We start from the raw sequence: 15359 nt of genomic DNA on the forward strand, positions 1-15359 counted from the left end.
ATAAGCGAGGAATGGCGTGCAGCGAACGCAGCCGGGATCACTGCACACTCATTCTTTGTGGAGCAATATAGTTATGGTAAAAATTCAAACAATTACTAGACACTTCAAGCCTGACTGCCCAATGGCAGCGCTATTTGATGTCTTCTTATATGTCTGGTTATTGATATTTGTTCTCCGACATGACGAATTTCGCGATATTTTATTGCACAGGCTTGAAAAAATTGCCGAAGTAAATGTCTCCATCTTTCCTAAGAGAGCATGCTAAGTCGTTCGCGTGAAGAGTCCAGAAAACCGTAGAGATTCTGGTCTACTAAACGCACTTACAGCTTAGCACCTTTATATTTATCGTTTGATGCAGACTTCATATTATAGTTACCGTAGACTTTTTGAATATACTGTACGTACTTTAATGCTACCACTGGTTTTTTTCCTGTAAATGATTATGGATACTATGTGTTAAAGTATATTTCCTGAAATAAGAATTGCAAATATAGAAAACAATCAGAAAAATAAAGTAATGCTTTTCGAGAAACAAGAACTTATTCACACAACAGGTATAAAAACATTTACTTGATTGTGAAAACATGAACTAAATTAAAATAAATTGTGGTTGTTGTTATAACTGAGGTGCAATTTTAATGATATATCGGATTACGCGAATACGAATGTTTTAAATATGAATGTAACGAATTACAGCTTGGAACACGCTGCTCACAAAGATATTATTTATAGTGATTCGTATTATCGGTTGCAGAAAATGCATGTAATTCTTCACTTTGGCGGTATGAGAAATCTTTGAAAGGAATACAACCAATGAGGCTCATGTTACCTTTTGGTGGAAGCAAACTGTGTTATCAGTTCATGTAAAGTTTCTTCAGTTGCTGTGACTGTGTTTGCTGCTACTGCTACAGTTATTATCATATGATTACATCAAGCTGAGTTTCAATCTTCGGGTGAAAGCAAATATCATAGATATAAAGGGTATACCAAATATGTCATCCGAATAACATAAAAAAATTTAAATGTCTCAAAACATTAATAAAGATGTAGTAATCCTATTTGACAATACTACTGGCAGTAATAGTTACTGAAAATACAATAAAAAACGTAACTGAAAATACAATCATGTAAAATGCTGCTGCAATCGACACTAGGGAGAGTTTTCGTTACTGTTACTGATGTAGCAATGTGTGGGCCGCGACAAGACGAAGCATTTGTTTTTTATCGGACATACACGTTTTATTTAATACTTGCTAATTTCTGGTGTTCCCACATTATCTACTGGAGTCTTTTCTTGTACAAGGAAATAAAATAAACCTTTCTGCTGCATAAAATCATAACATTATTTCAGTATAAGTACAATATACCAATTATATAAGACAATATTTAAAAACCTATTCTAATATAATTTTGCATGGTAATTGATTGTTAACAACTTTTTTGCTTTCCCTGCACGAGTAAATGTAAACAAAATGTTGGTGCACACGCTTCGTGCTTATCAACATTGTTCTCTATCGAAGACTTGACGATCTCATACCCACTCAGCAGCACTTTATAGATTGCCTCCGTCGCTTGTGGGTCATGATAGGGAATGCAACTGGCAACAGGAACTGTAAACTCTTAAACTCGAGGTAGAACAGACTCACCGTCTCCTGTTAATTCTAAAATCGTTCCTTCTCTTACATTATAGTTATAAAGTGCATTTAGGAATTCTGTTAAGAAATGTATGAACCTGTCTAAGTGTACTAAAGTGCCAGTATACCATCCTTCTGCTTACCTACTCGTCCTGCCCACATTCAATTCGCTTTCATTACGTCTGGCGCTCCAGACTGTTCACTGACCAATTTGTTTGATTTTCTGTCTCTGCTAACAATTACCAGTATGCATCTCCCCTTTTCTGGTTAACCAACCATCAAACGTTTTTGAAATTCTCGCTTCCCCATTGGCGTTTTTGTTGGTTTTTGTCTGCGTTATATCTTTGTTCTGTCACTGTTGGTGTTACCATTAGTGGTGATTTTAAACAAATATAATTCGTCTGACGAATCGTTACGAATGGTAACGTATTGAGAGTGGTAGGTACTATTTGTTGAACTTTTGTAGGTCGCTTGGTTCTCAAGAATTTAGCTCATAGAAGCTGCAAGGCTTGGGATAGATAATCTCTTGCGCCAAACAATCTTACAGATCCAACAATAACAAAATTGTTCGAAGGACTGTAGTAGCTTCGATGTCGTGAATGCTGTACTGTGCTGTCAGTTTCTACCTCAGACGCCTCGGGTGTCGTTATCTCAGTTTGTTCGTTACGAAGCACATGGTTTCAGGGGTAGCTCGAGCACTCCGTTAAGAAGGCAAAGATTGTTATATCGTCTCCTTATGGAAGTCTATGCACTGGGCGGAGCCAACTTCCTCCACATAACGCGCTGTCTCCTGTTAGCAGTCAACATAAGTTTGACAAATAGTACAGACTGTATGTACTGCAAGATTGAATATGACACACTGGAAACACTGTTTCAAAATTAACGTTTACAGACAAATATAAGAATGTATGAAGTATTTATTTAGCACTGCTGGGAAAAAATACCGCCGCGTTAACGTCTCACCAGCATTTTTAACCCATTATGAACAATGGCTGCTGACACTGTTCCGTGTTAAATAATCATCGGACGCATTATGACTTATAGCTTTCACATTAATGTGTAAGCTTGTTACTGTGTTTCTCTGCAGACTGCAAATTTTGAGAGCATGTCCTGTTATTTTGTATGCAACAAAGAAAACTTCACAGTAGAGCGTATTCATTGGTTTTTATGTTCTTGCTGGACTGGTGTTGGACAAATAACAATCTTCAGCGGCATCCCATGTACAGAGTGCTTGTTTTAACTTGAGACAACTAACTGCCTTGGAAACGACGGATTAGACGAAAAATGTCTTAGGTGAAAAGTTGAAATTGGTAAAGGGGACATCTGTCTATGCTACAACTGGCCGCCTCCTAAGCCTCCATCCTGCATGGGAAGAGTCAATTTTGTATTTTCAAATGGAAAGACCCCCCTTTTTATTGCATATTCAGTTCCTACACCAAAAATGCGTTCTCTTTAATCTAACCATTGTTTCCCATCCGTGGTAGATAGCGATGTAATCGACAAATACAAGTGTGCCTACTTTTGCAATTAAAAACGGACGAATTTGATACTTCCCTTCATTTAAGATATAAATGTAAACCTTTGTGTTCTCACGGCTGATATGGATGTTCAACTGTCAGTTGATTGTTGTAAATATGACTGTATGGTGGAAATAATATGGCTACACATTAACGTTTCTGGCAAAAGCCACCTGTAAAATAACATAGTTTTCTGTCCCCTTCTGGTTTGATTGTAGTGAGTCCCCCAAATTATCGGAATGCTTGATTTCGGTGCCCATCGTTGAACCCCGTCATCGAGCTGACTGATTTCGGTGTATGTAATCGCTGTAACGCTCGCCGTGGCCACTGCACGGCTACCGGCGGAATACGAATCACTAGCACTGTAATACATTGTAATAATGTAAAATAGCTATGAAGTAATAGTGACAGGGACACCTGTCAACGGCACTCAGCGAAATCTAGCACTACCATATGGAGACGCAAGGGGACTCACCGAAAACAAACACTTCAATCGTGAGAGGCAAAGTGAGTCACCGATATCAAGCATCCCGACGGCAGGAGAAAACTACTACATTCACGTCGTTGTCCTCAGATCACATAGTTTCTAACCAGGCACCGAAATGGTTAATCATATTGTAATGTACAATCAAATTTACAACACTCAAGTAAATTTCGAACAAAAATATAAACCGCTAGAAAACAAACGTTTAAGTTTACATCTTAATGAAATGTACAATCAAATGTGTCGGTTCTTAATTGCAAAAACAGGCACATTTGGCGTTTGTCAGTAACAGCGCTATGTACCACGAATAGAAAACAATTGTTTCAGTAAAACGCACGTATTTTTTGGCGTAGAATCCGAATATGCAATAATAATGGGTAGGTTTCCATTTGAAAATACAAAGTTTGCCCCGCCCGCACGATTGGGGTTGTAAGAATGGGCCCAGTTGTAGCACAGGCAGATGTTCCCCTGACTAATATTAACTTTTCATCTAAAACTTTTTTTTTCTTTCGAAGCATCGTTTTGCGATAATTACTGTATCAAGTTAAAACGAACACTCTGTGTATTCAACATCTTACACCTTACATATATATTTTTACAATTGTATATATTGTTGTTTTAGCTGATGGCAAAGACATTTATTAATAACATGTAATGATCCTATTGTATGGCAATAGTACTCATCATATATATTTTGGTGTTGTACAGTTGCATAGTAATATTAAATATGTTATCGGCAAATGTGTTTGGCGCATGCTTTAAAATAATAACATTAATAGTAATAATATATGGATGTAAAGCACTCGCCATCACCAACTTACGATAAAAAATTTACAGACTGATTGCCATTGCCATTTGGATCATTACATGAATGTTAGCAGCAAATGTCTTCGACATGTGCTATATAAACTACATGTATAGGATGGGGTTAGAGATGAGCCTGTGCTCTATACTATTCCACGAATAAAGTAGGATATATGAAGTTCACTCTATTGAGCATCTTATGTCGGTATGTGTAAAACACATAACATATTTTCAGTTAATGTGTAGTGTTTTAATAAGTTTTATGCAGATATGAATTTGGGCCTGAGACAAATATCTAAGTAAAGACAGAGGGTGGGAGTGGTGGTGTGTGACGCGTGGCGTTGTGTCGGCAGTCACGCAGTCGGAGCAGGACCGGTCGTGCATCCTGCTGCTGCGGCTGCAGCGGCGCGCCGGCGACTGGCTGTGGGTGCACTGCGTGCTCCAGGTGAAGGACAGCGTCGACAGCAGCCAGCAGCCCGTCATCGTCTGCACCAACCAGGTCCTCAGGTAAAGCCAGCACTAGCTTTAAGCCAGCGTCAGCCTTCCGGCACTTGAAAACGCCATTCATTCACAGAGGTTATTCAAAATGTGGAAGCACCGCGAGAAATGCATGCTTGAACATAAACGCGGATGCTAACCAAGCCTACAGGTAATGCCGTTGTATTTGACCACGCATGGCGTCTTCAATATGCTCCAAGTGACACTTGGTGACGCCTCGGTCAAAACAGTGTTATGTGTAGTCACGAGTGCGTTATGTTGGAGCCGAGTGAATTCGAATGTGGGGAGATCGATGGTACTAGTGCGGTGGGTGCTTCCGTAACCGAGATAGCCGAAGTGTCTGGTGTTTCAAGAGGCATCATATGGAGTATTTATGTTGTGAACAGGGATAGCGGTAAGTATTTTTATAAGAAATTTAAAGTTACTCAGTGTACCCATATAACCATGGTTTGTACAGCCATTTTTGCCTAGCGCGCGACCCGCCGAATAAGAAGACAGAGCGATGACGAGAGAACATAGCACGGCATAATGCGAAGTCGAGAGTGCGCACATGCCAATTGTACGTACTTAAACCATACCAGAAATGTCTCAAATCGTTAATATTTTGAATGACTTGCAGTTCATATAGAGAGCTAAACTGTTGCAGATGTAATTGTTACACAAATGACTGGAAGAGGAAACAAAATGAAGGCGTATATCATATTACATTACACACGTCTTCCATCAATTGGGCCTTTCATTTGATATAGTGAAACATTTTGTAAAACGTCTTTTAGCGCGGTTCTTACAATAATTTTTGAATAATGCGTTTTTTACTGACAATGGAACATTTCTTTGCTTATTTCCCGTAGTCATCACAAAAATGCGACGTGTGTATTGGATGACGAAAACAAACGTTTTCCTTACACAAGGTACACTTGATATAAAGGTTTGCGCATTCAGGCGTTCTAGTTTTATTCAGACAGAATTTGGATGGGGGTAAGAAATGGTCGTGACCGTTCATCTAAATATTGTGTTGCATACGAGTCATACATGATCAAATTCGGAGGAAGTTATGATGCAAACTGACGATGCACAAATGACTGAAGTTTAACAACATTGTTACGTTGATAAACTTGAAATGAAAAAGAGCTTTCGGAATTTTTTTTCTCTGATATATTGCTGGAAAGTGCTTTACACTGTTGAAAAGTTTCTTCATTGACGGGCTGATACACACTATTAATTCTTGGTGAAATCCAAATGATATTAACAATTATTCAGTCTTCTAAAGACAGAGGTGTTTTTATGTTCTGGCCAAGAGTCCAGTAAAAGCAATACATTATTTTCTGCAACTCTTAAGAAGACATTTCGGATGTAGTACTGAAAAATATTCTCTCCTATTATTTCAGATTTTGCTACGTCGATTACAACATTTTTGAGATTAGACGGTCCTTTTTTTAAATTTTTACCCCTGATCAGCCTTGGTGTTCCTGAAGACAGATATAAAGCAGCGGAAATCGTTATCGACTGACACTTATCAGTGACATTGTTATATACGAATGTGTCACAGCATTCATCTACTACACAAGCAACTGCCTTTTTCGCTCAAAATGATATAATGCGGTTTTTCACGCAGTTTTTGCTAAAAACCTGACAGATTGGCTCTCTATACAGAATTTTAACGGATAACAAGACGCTGGAGACTGGTCCATTACCTATTAATGATACACATTTATTTGAAGTAAACGTCGCAGTTTTACGAAACTTCATGAACATGTTTCACCAGGTCGAAGAACCAGGAAATCAGTAATGTTCAGCTCCTTTGCAAATCAGAGGTCCTAGTCTCGTGGAGTTCCCTCCGTAATGGTGCACTGACTCTCATTAGCAGTTCTAAATCTTTCGAATAGTTTTTCTTTCACACTTTCGTACTGCGTTCAAATCTTTCTCCCATATATACAATTCACGTTCAGATTTTACGAAACGTAACCGGCTTTGCAGACAGCATAACATTACACATCTTCTCCCTCCTTCGTTTAACCAAAAAATGTACAGGCTTTTCTTTGTTACTGAAAGCTACTGCTCCAGTTTTCTATGGGCTAGAAAGGTACTGTATTTTTGCCCCGTACTTTAATTAGCACAATAATGACTGTTCGAGCCACAATTCGTAGAATCGTCAGAGTTACTTCCTCTATCTTCTAAGGTTTCCACAATTTCTAACGAAATGTCGACATCATTCGAATGAATGTCCAAGAAATGAACAAATAAATAGCATGTATGTAGATCTTCAGGGGAAGTAGGTGATTTCACTTGCATACCACGTTCTTCTCATTTAATCATACGAGGATGACAATATTAATTGGTTACCGTAATACTGTGAAACTCAGGAACCTACGCAAAGAAAGATGATTTTAGCAAACATAGCCGGCCGCTGTGGCCGAGCGGTTCTAGGCCCCTCAGTCTGAAACCGTGCTGCTGCTACAGTCGCAGGTTCGAATCCTGCCTCGGGCATGGATGTGTGTGATGTCCTTAGGTTAGTTAGATTCAAACATTTCTAAGTCTCGGGGACTGATGATCTCAGATGTCAAGTCCCATAGTGCTTACAGCCATTTGAACCATTTAGCAAGCATATACTCAAGAAACTACAATGAAAATTAATTCAGTTTTTCGTCCATTTTTAACACTTAGCGATACTGGAAAGACCACTGCTGATATGGATATTAAATGACTGCAAATTCGAGCAAATATTAACTGTGAACAACTGTGTCAATTAAACTATAAATGTAAACTGAAATTTCTTTTACAAATGATGATCACGTTGTGGCGTGTTATCTGTTTACCAATGTGCCGTCAATCACCGATGTGTGCCTGCCGTGTTGCGCATGCACCGCGTGCTACAGCTATGTACATTGCGCCAGCCGCCTGGAGAGCTCTGAATTTGGCGTTTTTAACTTTTTTTAAAAATTCTTGCACTGTGTCTTAGCAACTAAAATTTGGACACTGTGTTTCTTTCAGTGTATTCTTTCAAAGTAAAGAATTTCGACATGTCGGATTCGACCGTTACCTTGTAACTCTCAACGCGCACGAAACGGTGTGCAGAGTGATAGTGATGAATGGTCATTGAAGAGGATTGTGACAAAAAATAGGAGGACGATAACTGTAAAAGTCACTGTACAACTGAATGTCACACACGCGAACGGTGACAGCACCAAAAACACCACAAAGGCAGCTCCAAAAACAGGGAATTGCAGAGCGAGCTGGAATTACAAAACCAGTCACCAATGACGCAAACGCTCGTAACAGGAAAACGTGGTGACGAAGCCATAAAACCTGGACTGTCGACCAAAGGAAGAATGTCCTATGGTCGGACGTGTCTTTTATCACGCTGTTTCTGCCCGAGTTAACGTGCCAAGAGCGAAATATGGCGGCAGTTCTGTGTTGATTTTGCTGGCCGTATCGTGCCATTCCATGAGCGCATGGTTACTTTGCAAGCTCGCATTACTGCCATGGATTATGTGACCGCTTTATTGTTCGGGTCCCATTCCCTTGAAAACCCTATAGGACGTGTATTCATCTAGTCAGAGAATCTGTTTTGAACGCTAACGGTTTCCCTACACCGTATTAGGCATGGTAATGTTTTGTGTTCGTGCTGTTTCCATATTTTTCTCCACTCCCTGCACACACATATCTACATACTTACTCCGACAGCCACCGTATGGTGCATGGCGGAAAGCACCTTGTACCACTACCAGACTCAACATTGGTCGAAGACTGCAGAACGATTCTGCAGCCTCTAGCCTTCATACAACCTGAGGATCATAATGGCGTAATACGGGTGTGAGGGGCAAGTACAGAGGCTTACATGCACTAATTTCTTCCTCGCTGCATTTGTGAGCGGGGAAATGACAAGCAATGGTAGAAATTAACTTACGACATACTGCGACCAGAAACTGTGGGGTACATACCTAGCTTCAGATCTACAACAGTCGCGTACTAAACGTGACTGAGCCCACTTAAAAAGAAAACTAGGTTATTTAATTGAATTTCTCTTATTAGACGCAAGCTGTAGGCCTTTTTCAGAATTTATGTAACTAGTGCTGTTCTGCTGTGTTTAATTGCGGGATAAGTGAATCAGTGACCGGATAGAGACGAGTAATATGCTACTAATTCATCATTTTAGTGACTGAGGTGGCACAGTGTTCAGATAATGAACTCGCATGCAGGAGAGCAACGGCTCAAATCCCCATCCGGTCATCGAGCTTAAGGTTTTATGTGGTTCACCAAGAAGCTTGAGGTAAATGCGTGGATGCTTCCTTTGGGAAGGATTCGGTCAATTTCCTTCTCAGTCCTTCACATATCCGAGTGCGTCCTCTGTCTGCAGTTACGCGGTTGATAGGACAATATGTTTAATTTTCCTCTTCAACGCACGTAAAAAATACGAAGGTGGATGTCACACCATTATTAAGAGAGTATCGCATTGAGTAAAAAGTAGGTGTTGAAATGTAATTTTCTCTACGTTTAAATCAGTTCAAACCATTGTGAAACATAACTGACAGCACTATATACTTCTGTCTGTACATCAGTTTTAGTTAATAAAAATGTATGTACCTTGAACACTTTAGTGGAGCGAGATAGCTTCTGTCTAAGCAAAAAATTTATTTGTTTGTAATTCAGGCCGATGGATTTTACTTGTACTAACAGTATTCTTGCAATAAAGTGTGTGAAAAACGTCTCAGGTAGGAGCGCACTTTCATCCCAGGCAGTTAACAGAGCGCCACAAGAAGTAGCCTCAAACACTCCCTTACCACACATTCGCATTAGGAGATAATAAGTGTTAGCTGTCCTCCAGTAAAACTAAACCTTGAAATTTATGTCTCACTGCGCTGGAGAGAATGAGGCCCTCATGGTCACAAGACGAGGCCTGATCATAGACAGACAAAACGAAACGAGAATTTTCACCACTTAAACTATAATTGCAATATACGTTCAGCAGAGTCATCAGTTTTAGCTTCGCACTTGGTCGTTGTTCACGGTGTTCGGAAATTCCCGTTACAGACTTCTAGAACTTGTAGAGGGATGTGAATACATAATATTTTAAATGGGGGTCCATGTCCGGAAACGTACCGCTACCGTTCTACGACGGTTTCAATTCAGATGTTTAACTCATCCACTTTTGCTTGAGAAATTGAAGTAAGTGTGACGCAGTACAATTATTAGGTAACAATTCGAAAGGAAACATAACGAAACATACATTTCCCACTTAAGCACATTTGTTTGTATTAACACTTAAAACATCTCGTGTTTACATTATTCCAAAACGAAAGAAAATTCAGTATACCGTACGTACAGGACAGTACAGATGCAGTGCAACAGCGGCTCCATGATCGACCATTAACGTCGTTACAGAAATTGTACGTAAGAAGCATGTGCTGGTACACACTCTCCATCGCCGCCTGGGGTCTCTCCAATTTCTAGTGCAGCGGCCAGAACTCGTGCCAGCAAATCTTCCTCTGTCTCTACTGAAGTCTGGTAAATTAAATTTCGCATATTTTAAGTGACACCAGGTGACCATCTGACGTAGTGCACGTCATCCTGTTTACCCTATTGCATATCAGAATATCAGGACAAGCAGCTCTGAGACGCTTCTCTTTCTCTCAACAGAAGTGGACGCGTTACACATCCGAACTGAAAACATCGTAGAACGGAAACGGCACGTTTCCGGACATAGATTTCTATGCATATTTTTACGTACTCACTCCTCTCTACAAGTCCTACAAGTTTGTAACGGGAATTTCGGACATCCTGTATAGACACTTGTTTAAGAAATTCTCTTTTGAACGGTACTGACTTGTGAATAATAGATGGTTTCATACGTAGAACTTGCACCTCTGTTTCTGAGTGGCCAGCACAGCTTACTGCTGTGCGGGGGACCCGGAACTAGTTGCCGGTACTGCCAGGGATCTTTCCTTGTTGGGAGGACTCGAACGGGGCCCACTCAGATTCGTGATGCCAGTAGAGGAGCTACGCGAATGAGAAGCAGCGGCTCCAACGTTACCAAAACTGACAAAGACCTTGAGAGCCTTGTGCTGACCCCACGCGCCTACATACGGTATCCAAATGACCCCACTGTCTGAGGACGACTCGCGGGTCGATCGGTTCCACATGGCCTGTCTGAGGCCAGAATGGCGGAGCTCATTTCTATAACACTGGATGGTTAAAAATCAAGGGAAACCTCTGGATATGGTGTCGGATGTTGGCTTCTCACGTTCATGTGGTATACTTGATTCTGTACGCTTCTGGTAGAAATGGGTTCCTGACGCCGTATATTCAAATCGATGGCGACCTGTCTCTGGGTGGACCGGTTATCGTCCCGTGCGTCTCTGCGGAGGCAATGATACAGCCCTTCGTCAAACACTAGTGGTGGTCGTGTGTGACACTGAAGAGCCACCCTAGACACCATTGACCTCGGAAGCACGCAGTACAGTGCAATCTCGGACGTACTGTTCTTTGACTCACGCTTCTCCTGTTATCATCTCACTTTCAAATGGCTCAAATGATTCTGAGCACTATGGGACTTAACATCTGAGGTCATCAGTCCCCTTGAACTTAGAACTACTTAAACCTAACTAACCTAAGGACATCACACACATCCATGCCCGAGGCAGGATTCGAACCCGTGACCGCAGTGTTTACGCGGTTCCAGACTGAAGCGCCTAGAACCGCTTGGCCACATCGGCCGGCATCTCACTTTCAATCTCGGTTAACTTGTGATATGCTGCCTTCTTCAATACCTGTCACCTGTAACAGCCTACTCAGATATCGAGATACTAGCCACGGTATTCGGGTCTCGAAAAAGGCACACGTTCAAACGGGAAAATACTTTCCGTGGCTTTTGTGCACTCAGTTTAAAGCAAGCACTGCTGTCTTTTAACAGTCTATGAGCAGCTCTTGACATTCTGTATTAAGATAGATAGTGAAATGTTATTACATTGTGTATATGAGTAGGAAGTTTATTCTACCCACACTTATATGAATTTTATCCTATAGCACATCTTCTTTCGGCATATTTTCTCTCCAGCCCAAATGCCCACAAACACAGTTTCAATGATACCAAGAATGCAATACCAAGGACCCTCGGTACAAATCAGCATCGGCAGTTGTTATTCAGAATTTGGTACTTTTCGAATATACTGCAACCTGTAGCCACATGACGGTAGTGCTCGCACTCACAGTGAAGAACGAAACTACTGGCTCCTTCATGATCGAAAAAATACTAGGGGCGTTCAATAAATAATGCAACACGTTTTTATCTCGACCAATTTTGGTAAAAAAAATGCAGAATTTGTTGTGGGACGTCATGGAATATTCCTACTTCAGGCCCTGTAGTTTCATGAACTTCTGATAGGTGGCGTCCCTATGCATTGCCGTCAAAATGGCGTCTGTAATTTATTTGTTTATTTATTTATTTAACCTGATCAGATTAGGGCCATCAGGCCCTCTGTTACATCGGTCCAGTGTTCCACACATGCAGCATTTCACACATCAGTGTTACATCATGACAATAGTTTAAGTGAGACAATTAGATTACTCTAGTGATAATATGAATAAAGAGTAGTGACTAAGACCTAATAAAGTAAATGCCGCAGTATTTTTACAACAGGTGCTATACATACAGATTATGATAAAATCAATAATAATAACTGGAAAAATCAAATAATAATGACAAACATGAGAAAAATTGGCAGTAGTAATGAAGATTTGTGCAGATGTACATAAATATCTTGGTGTGTAAAGTAGATGTTTCCTATTATAGCGAGTTTTGGGGGAGGGAGATTTAAGGAGGGGGAAAGAGGGAAGTAATGAGGTGATGTGCATTCATGTACCGAGGAAGGCATTACTGTTGCTTAAGTAGATACGTCATTAACTGTTTCTTGAAGCCGGACATATTTTTAAGTTCTCTAACATAACGAGGGAGGTTATTCCAGAGTCGGGTTCCCTTTACTGTAAAGGACTTGAAGAAGGTGACTGAGCGATGCAGTGGGAAGGAAAGGATTGTACTATAATGGGAACGTGTGTTTCTGTCATGTTGTTCGGATATGAGCGTTAGGGACGAGGAGAAATATGAGGGACAGTGTACATTTATAAGGCGGTTGATGAGACAGAGTATATGGAAGTCTCTGCCTTTGTCTGCACGCAGCCAGGAAAATTTTGCCTATGCTGGTGAAATGTAATCAAAAAGCCGAACGTCACAGATATATCGGACGCAGGCATTCATGACCAGTTCTAGACGTCGCGAGTTTTCCTGAGTGAGGCCTTGTAGGATAATATCGCTGTAGTCAATGATTGGGAGTATAAGCGTTTGTACTAATTTCCTTTTCAGATCGAAAGGGAAGAGCTTTTTTTATATTTTTGTAGGACATGAAGGGATGCTGATGCTTTTTTGCACATTGCAGTTACGTGCTCTGTCCAATTTAGATTTTCATCTATTATTACTCCCAAACTCTTTGCTGAGGGAGAGAAGTTAATATTTGTTCCATTTAGGATACGAGGTGGTAAGGATTCCCGATGTTTTGGGCTAATGAGCCTAGAGTGACCAACAAGTACCGCTTGTGTTTTAGATGGGTTTAGTTTTAGACCTATGTCCTGTGCCCATTTTGACAGTGCATCGAGGTCAGTATTGAAATTTTCAATAGCTTTCTTGAGATTGCTTGGTTTCGCACTTAGATACAACTCAAGGTCATCAGCATACATATGGTATTTGCAATAGGTCAGAACCGATGACACATCGTTGACATACAGAGAGAAGAGTATAGGACCTAATACTGAGCCTTGGGGAACGCTTGACACTACCTGCCGCTATTGTGATTTTATATTCCCAGATAGGACGCGTTGCTGACGAGACGTCATGTAAGAGCGAAACCATTGCACTGCACTTGGTGAGAAATTTAGACCGCTAAGTTTGGCCAGTAAGATGTCGAAGTCGACAGTATCAAATGCTTTGCTGAAATCTAAGAAGCAAATGATAGTCGCTTCTTGTCTGTCCATGGCAAGTTTCAAGTCATCTGTCACCTTTATCAGAGCAGATGTTGTGCTTCGATGTTTACGGTAACCTGATTGGTATTCGTCTAGTAGGTTGTTAGTAGTGAGGTAGTTGGTGAGCTGGTCATGAACTATATATTCCTCTTAAATTTCCCAGTGGAAGGACTACTGCACAGAAAATTAATGTTAGTGACACCTGCTATAATTACATGTTCATGTGAGGATTCAAGACTAGAGAGGGCAGCGGCCGGCTATCATTCATATGTTTATAGAATAGATAGATATATGTAGGTAGAACATGTGTTTGGAGATAGTTTAGACTAGGGACACGTTGACACTTATTAAAAATTGTGCATCCACAGTACAGAAGCTCGTATCATGGTAGGTAAAAATTCCCGTAGTTGGTTGATGAGTGATATAAAAAAAACTCAGCCTCGCAAAAGTCAATAATGTCTCCTCTTTTTACTGTCCAGAGGAGAAGAAATGTTAGTGTAAATGAAAGGGAAAAAAATATACAGCATGGTCCATTGATCGTGACCGGGGCAAATATCTCAAGAAATAAGCGTCAAACTAAAAAAATTACAAACAACGAAACTTGTCTAGCCTGAAGGGGGAAACCAGATGGCGCTATGGTTGGCCGGCTAGATGGCGCTGCCATACGTCAAAGGGATATCAACTACGTTTTTTAAAAAAATAGGAATCCCTATTTTTTATTACGTATTGGTGTAGTACGTAAGAAAATATGAATGTTTTAATTGCACCACTTTTTTCGCTTTGTGATAGATGGTGCTGTAATAGTCACAAACATATGGCTCACAATTTTAGACGAACAGTTGGTAACAGGTAGGTTTTTAAATTAAAATATCGAACGTAGGTAAGTTTGAACATTTTATTTCGGTTGTTCCAATGTGATTCATGTACCTTTGTAAACTTATCATTTCTGAGAACGCATACTGTTACAGCGCGATTGCCTGTAAATACCACATTAATGCCATAAATGCTCAAATGACAATGCGCTGACGCATATTGTCAGTCGTTGTTAGTGGATCACGATAGCAAATATCCTTCAACTTTCCCCACAGAAAGAAATCCGGTGACCTCGGATCCGGTGAACGTGCAGGCCATGGTATGGAGCTTCGACGACCAGTCCACCTGTCATGAAATATGCTGTTCAATACCGCTTCAACCGTACGCGAGCTATGTGCCGGACATCCATCATGTTGGTAGTACATCGCCATTCTGTCATGCTGTAAAACATCTTGTAGTAACATCGGCAGAACATTACGTAGGAAATCAGCATACATTGCACCATTTAGATTGCCATCTATAAAATTGGGGGCCAATTCTCCTTCCTCCCATAATGCCTCACCATAGATTAACCCGCCAAGGTCGCTGATGTTCCACTTG

General features: G+C 40.6%; 1 protein-coding gene across 1 annotated transcript in view; it reads left to right on the forward strand.

The window, feature by feature from the left end:
• Positions 1-15359, forward strand: part of LOC126298105 (neuronal PAS domain-containing protein 4) — a gene marked incomplete at its 3' end in the record, with an annotated part of 1124810 nt that overhangs the window by 1041493 nt on the left and 67958 nt on the right. The window contains exon 8 of the mRNA XM_049989427.1: positions 4793-4946. Within this exon, the coding sequence (XP_049845384.1) occupies positions 4793-4946 (154 nt within the window). The remainder of the gene's footprint in view (positions 1-4792; positions 4947-15359) is intronic.

Source organism: Schistocerca gregaria, chromosome X, assembly GCF_023897955.1.
Source record: "Schistocerca gregaria isolate iqSchGreg1 chromosome X, iqSchGreg1.2, whole genome shotgun sequence".
Taxonomy (NCBI): Eukaryota; Metazoa; Arthropoda; class Insecta; order Orthoptera; family Acrididae; genus Schistocerca; species Schistocerca gregaria.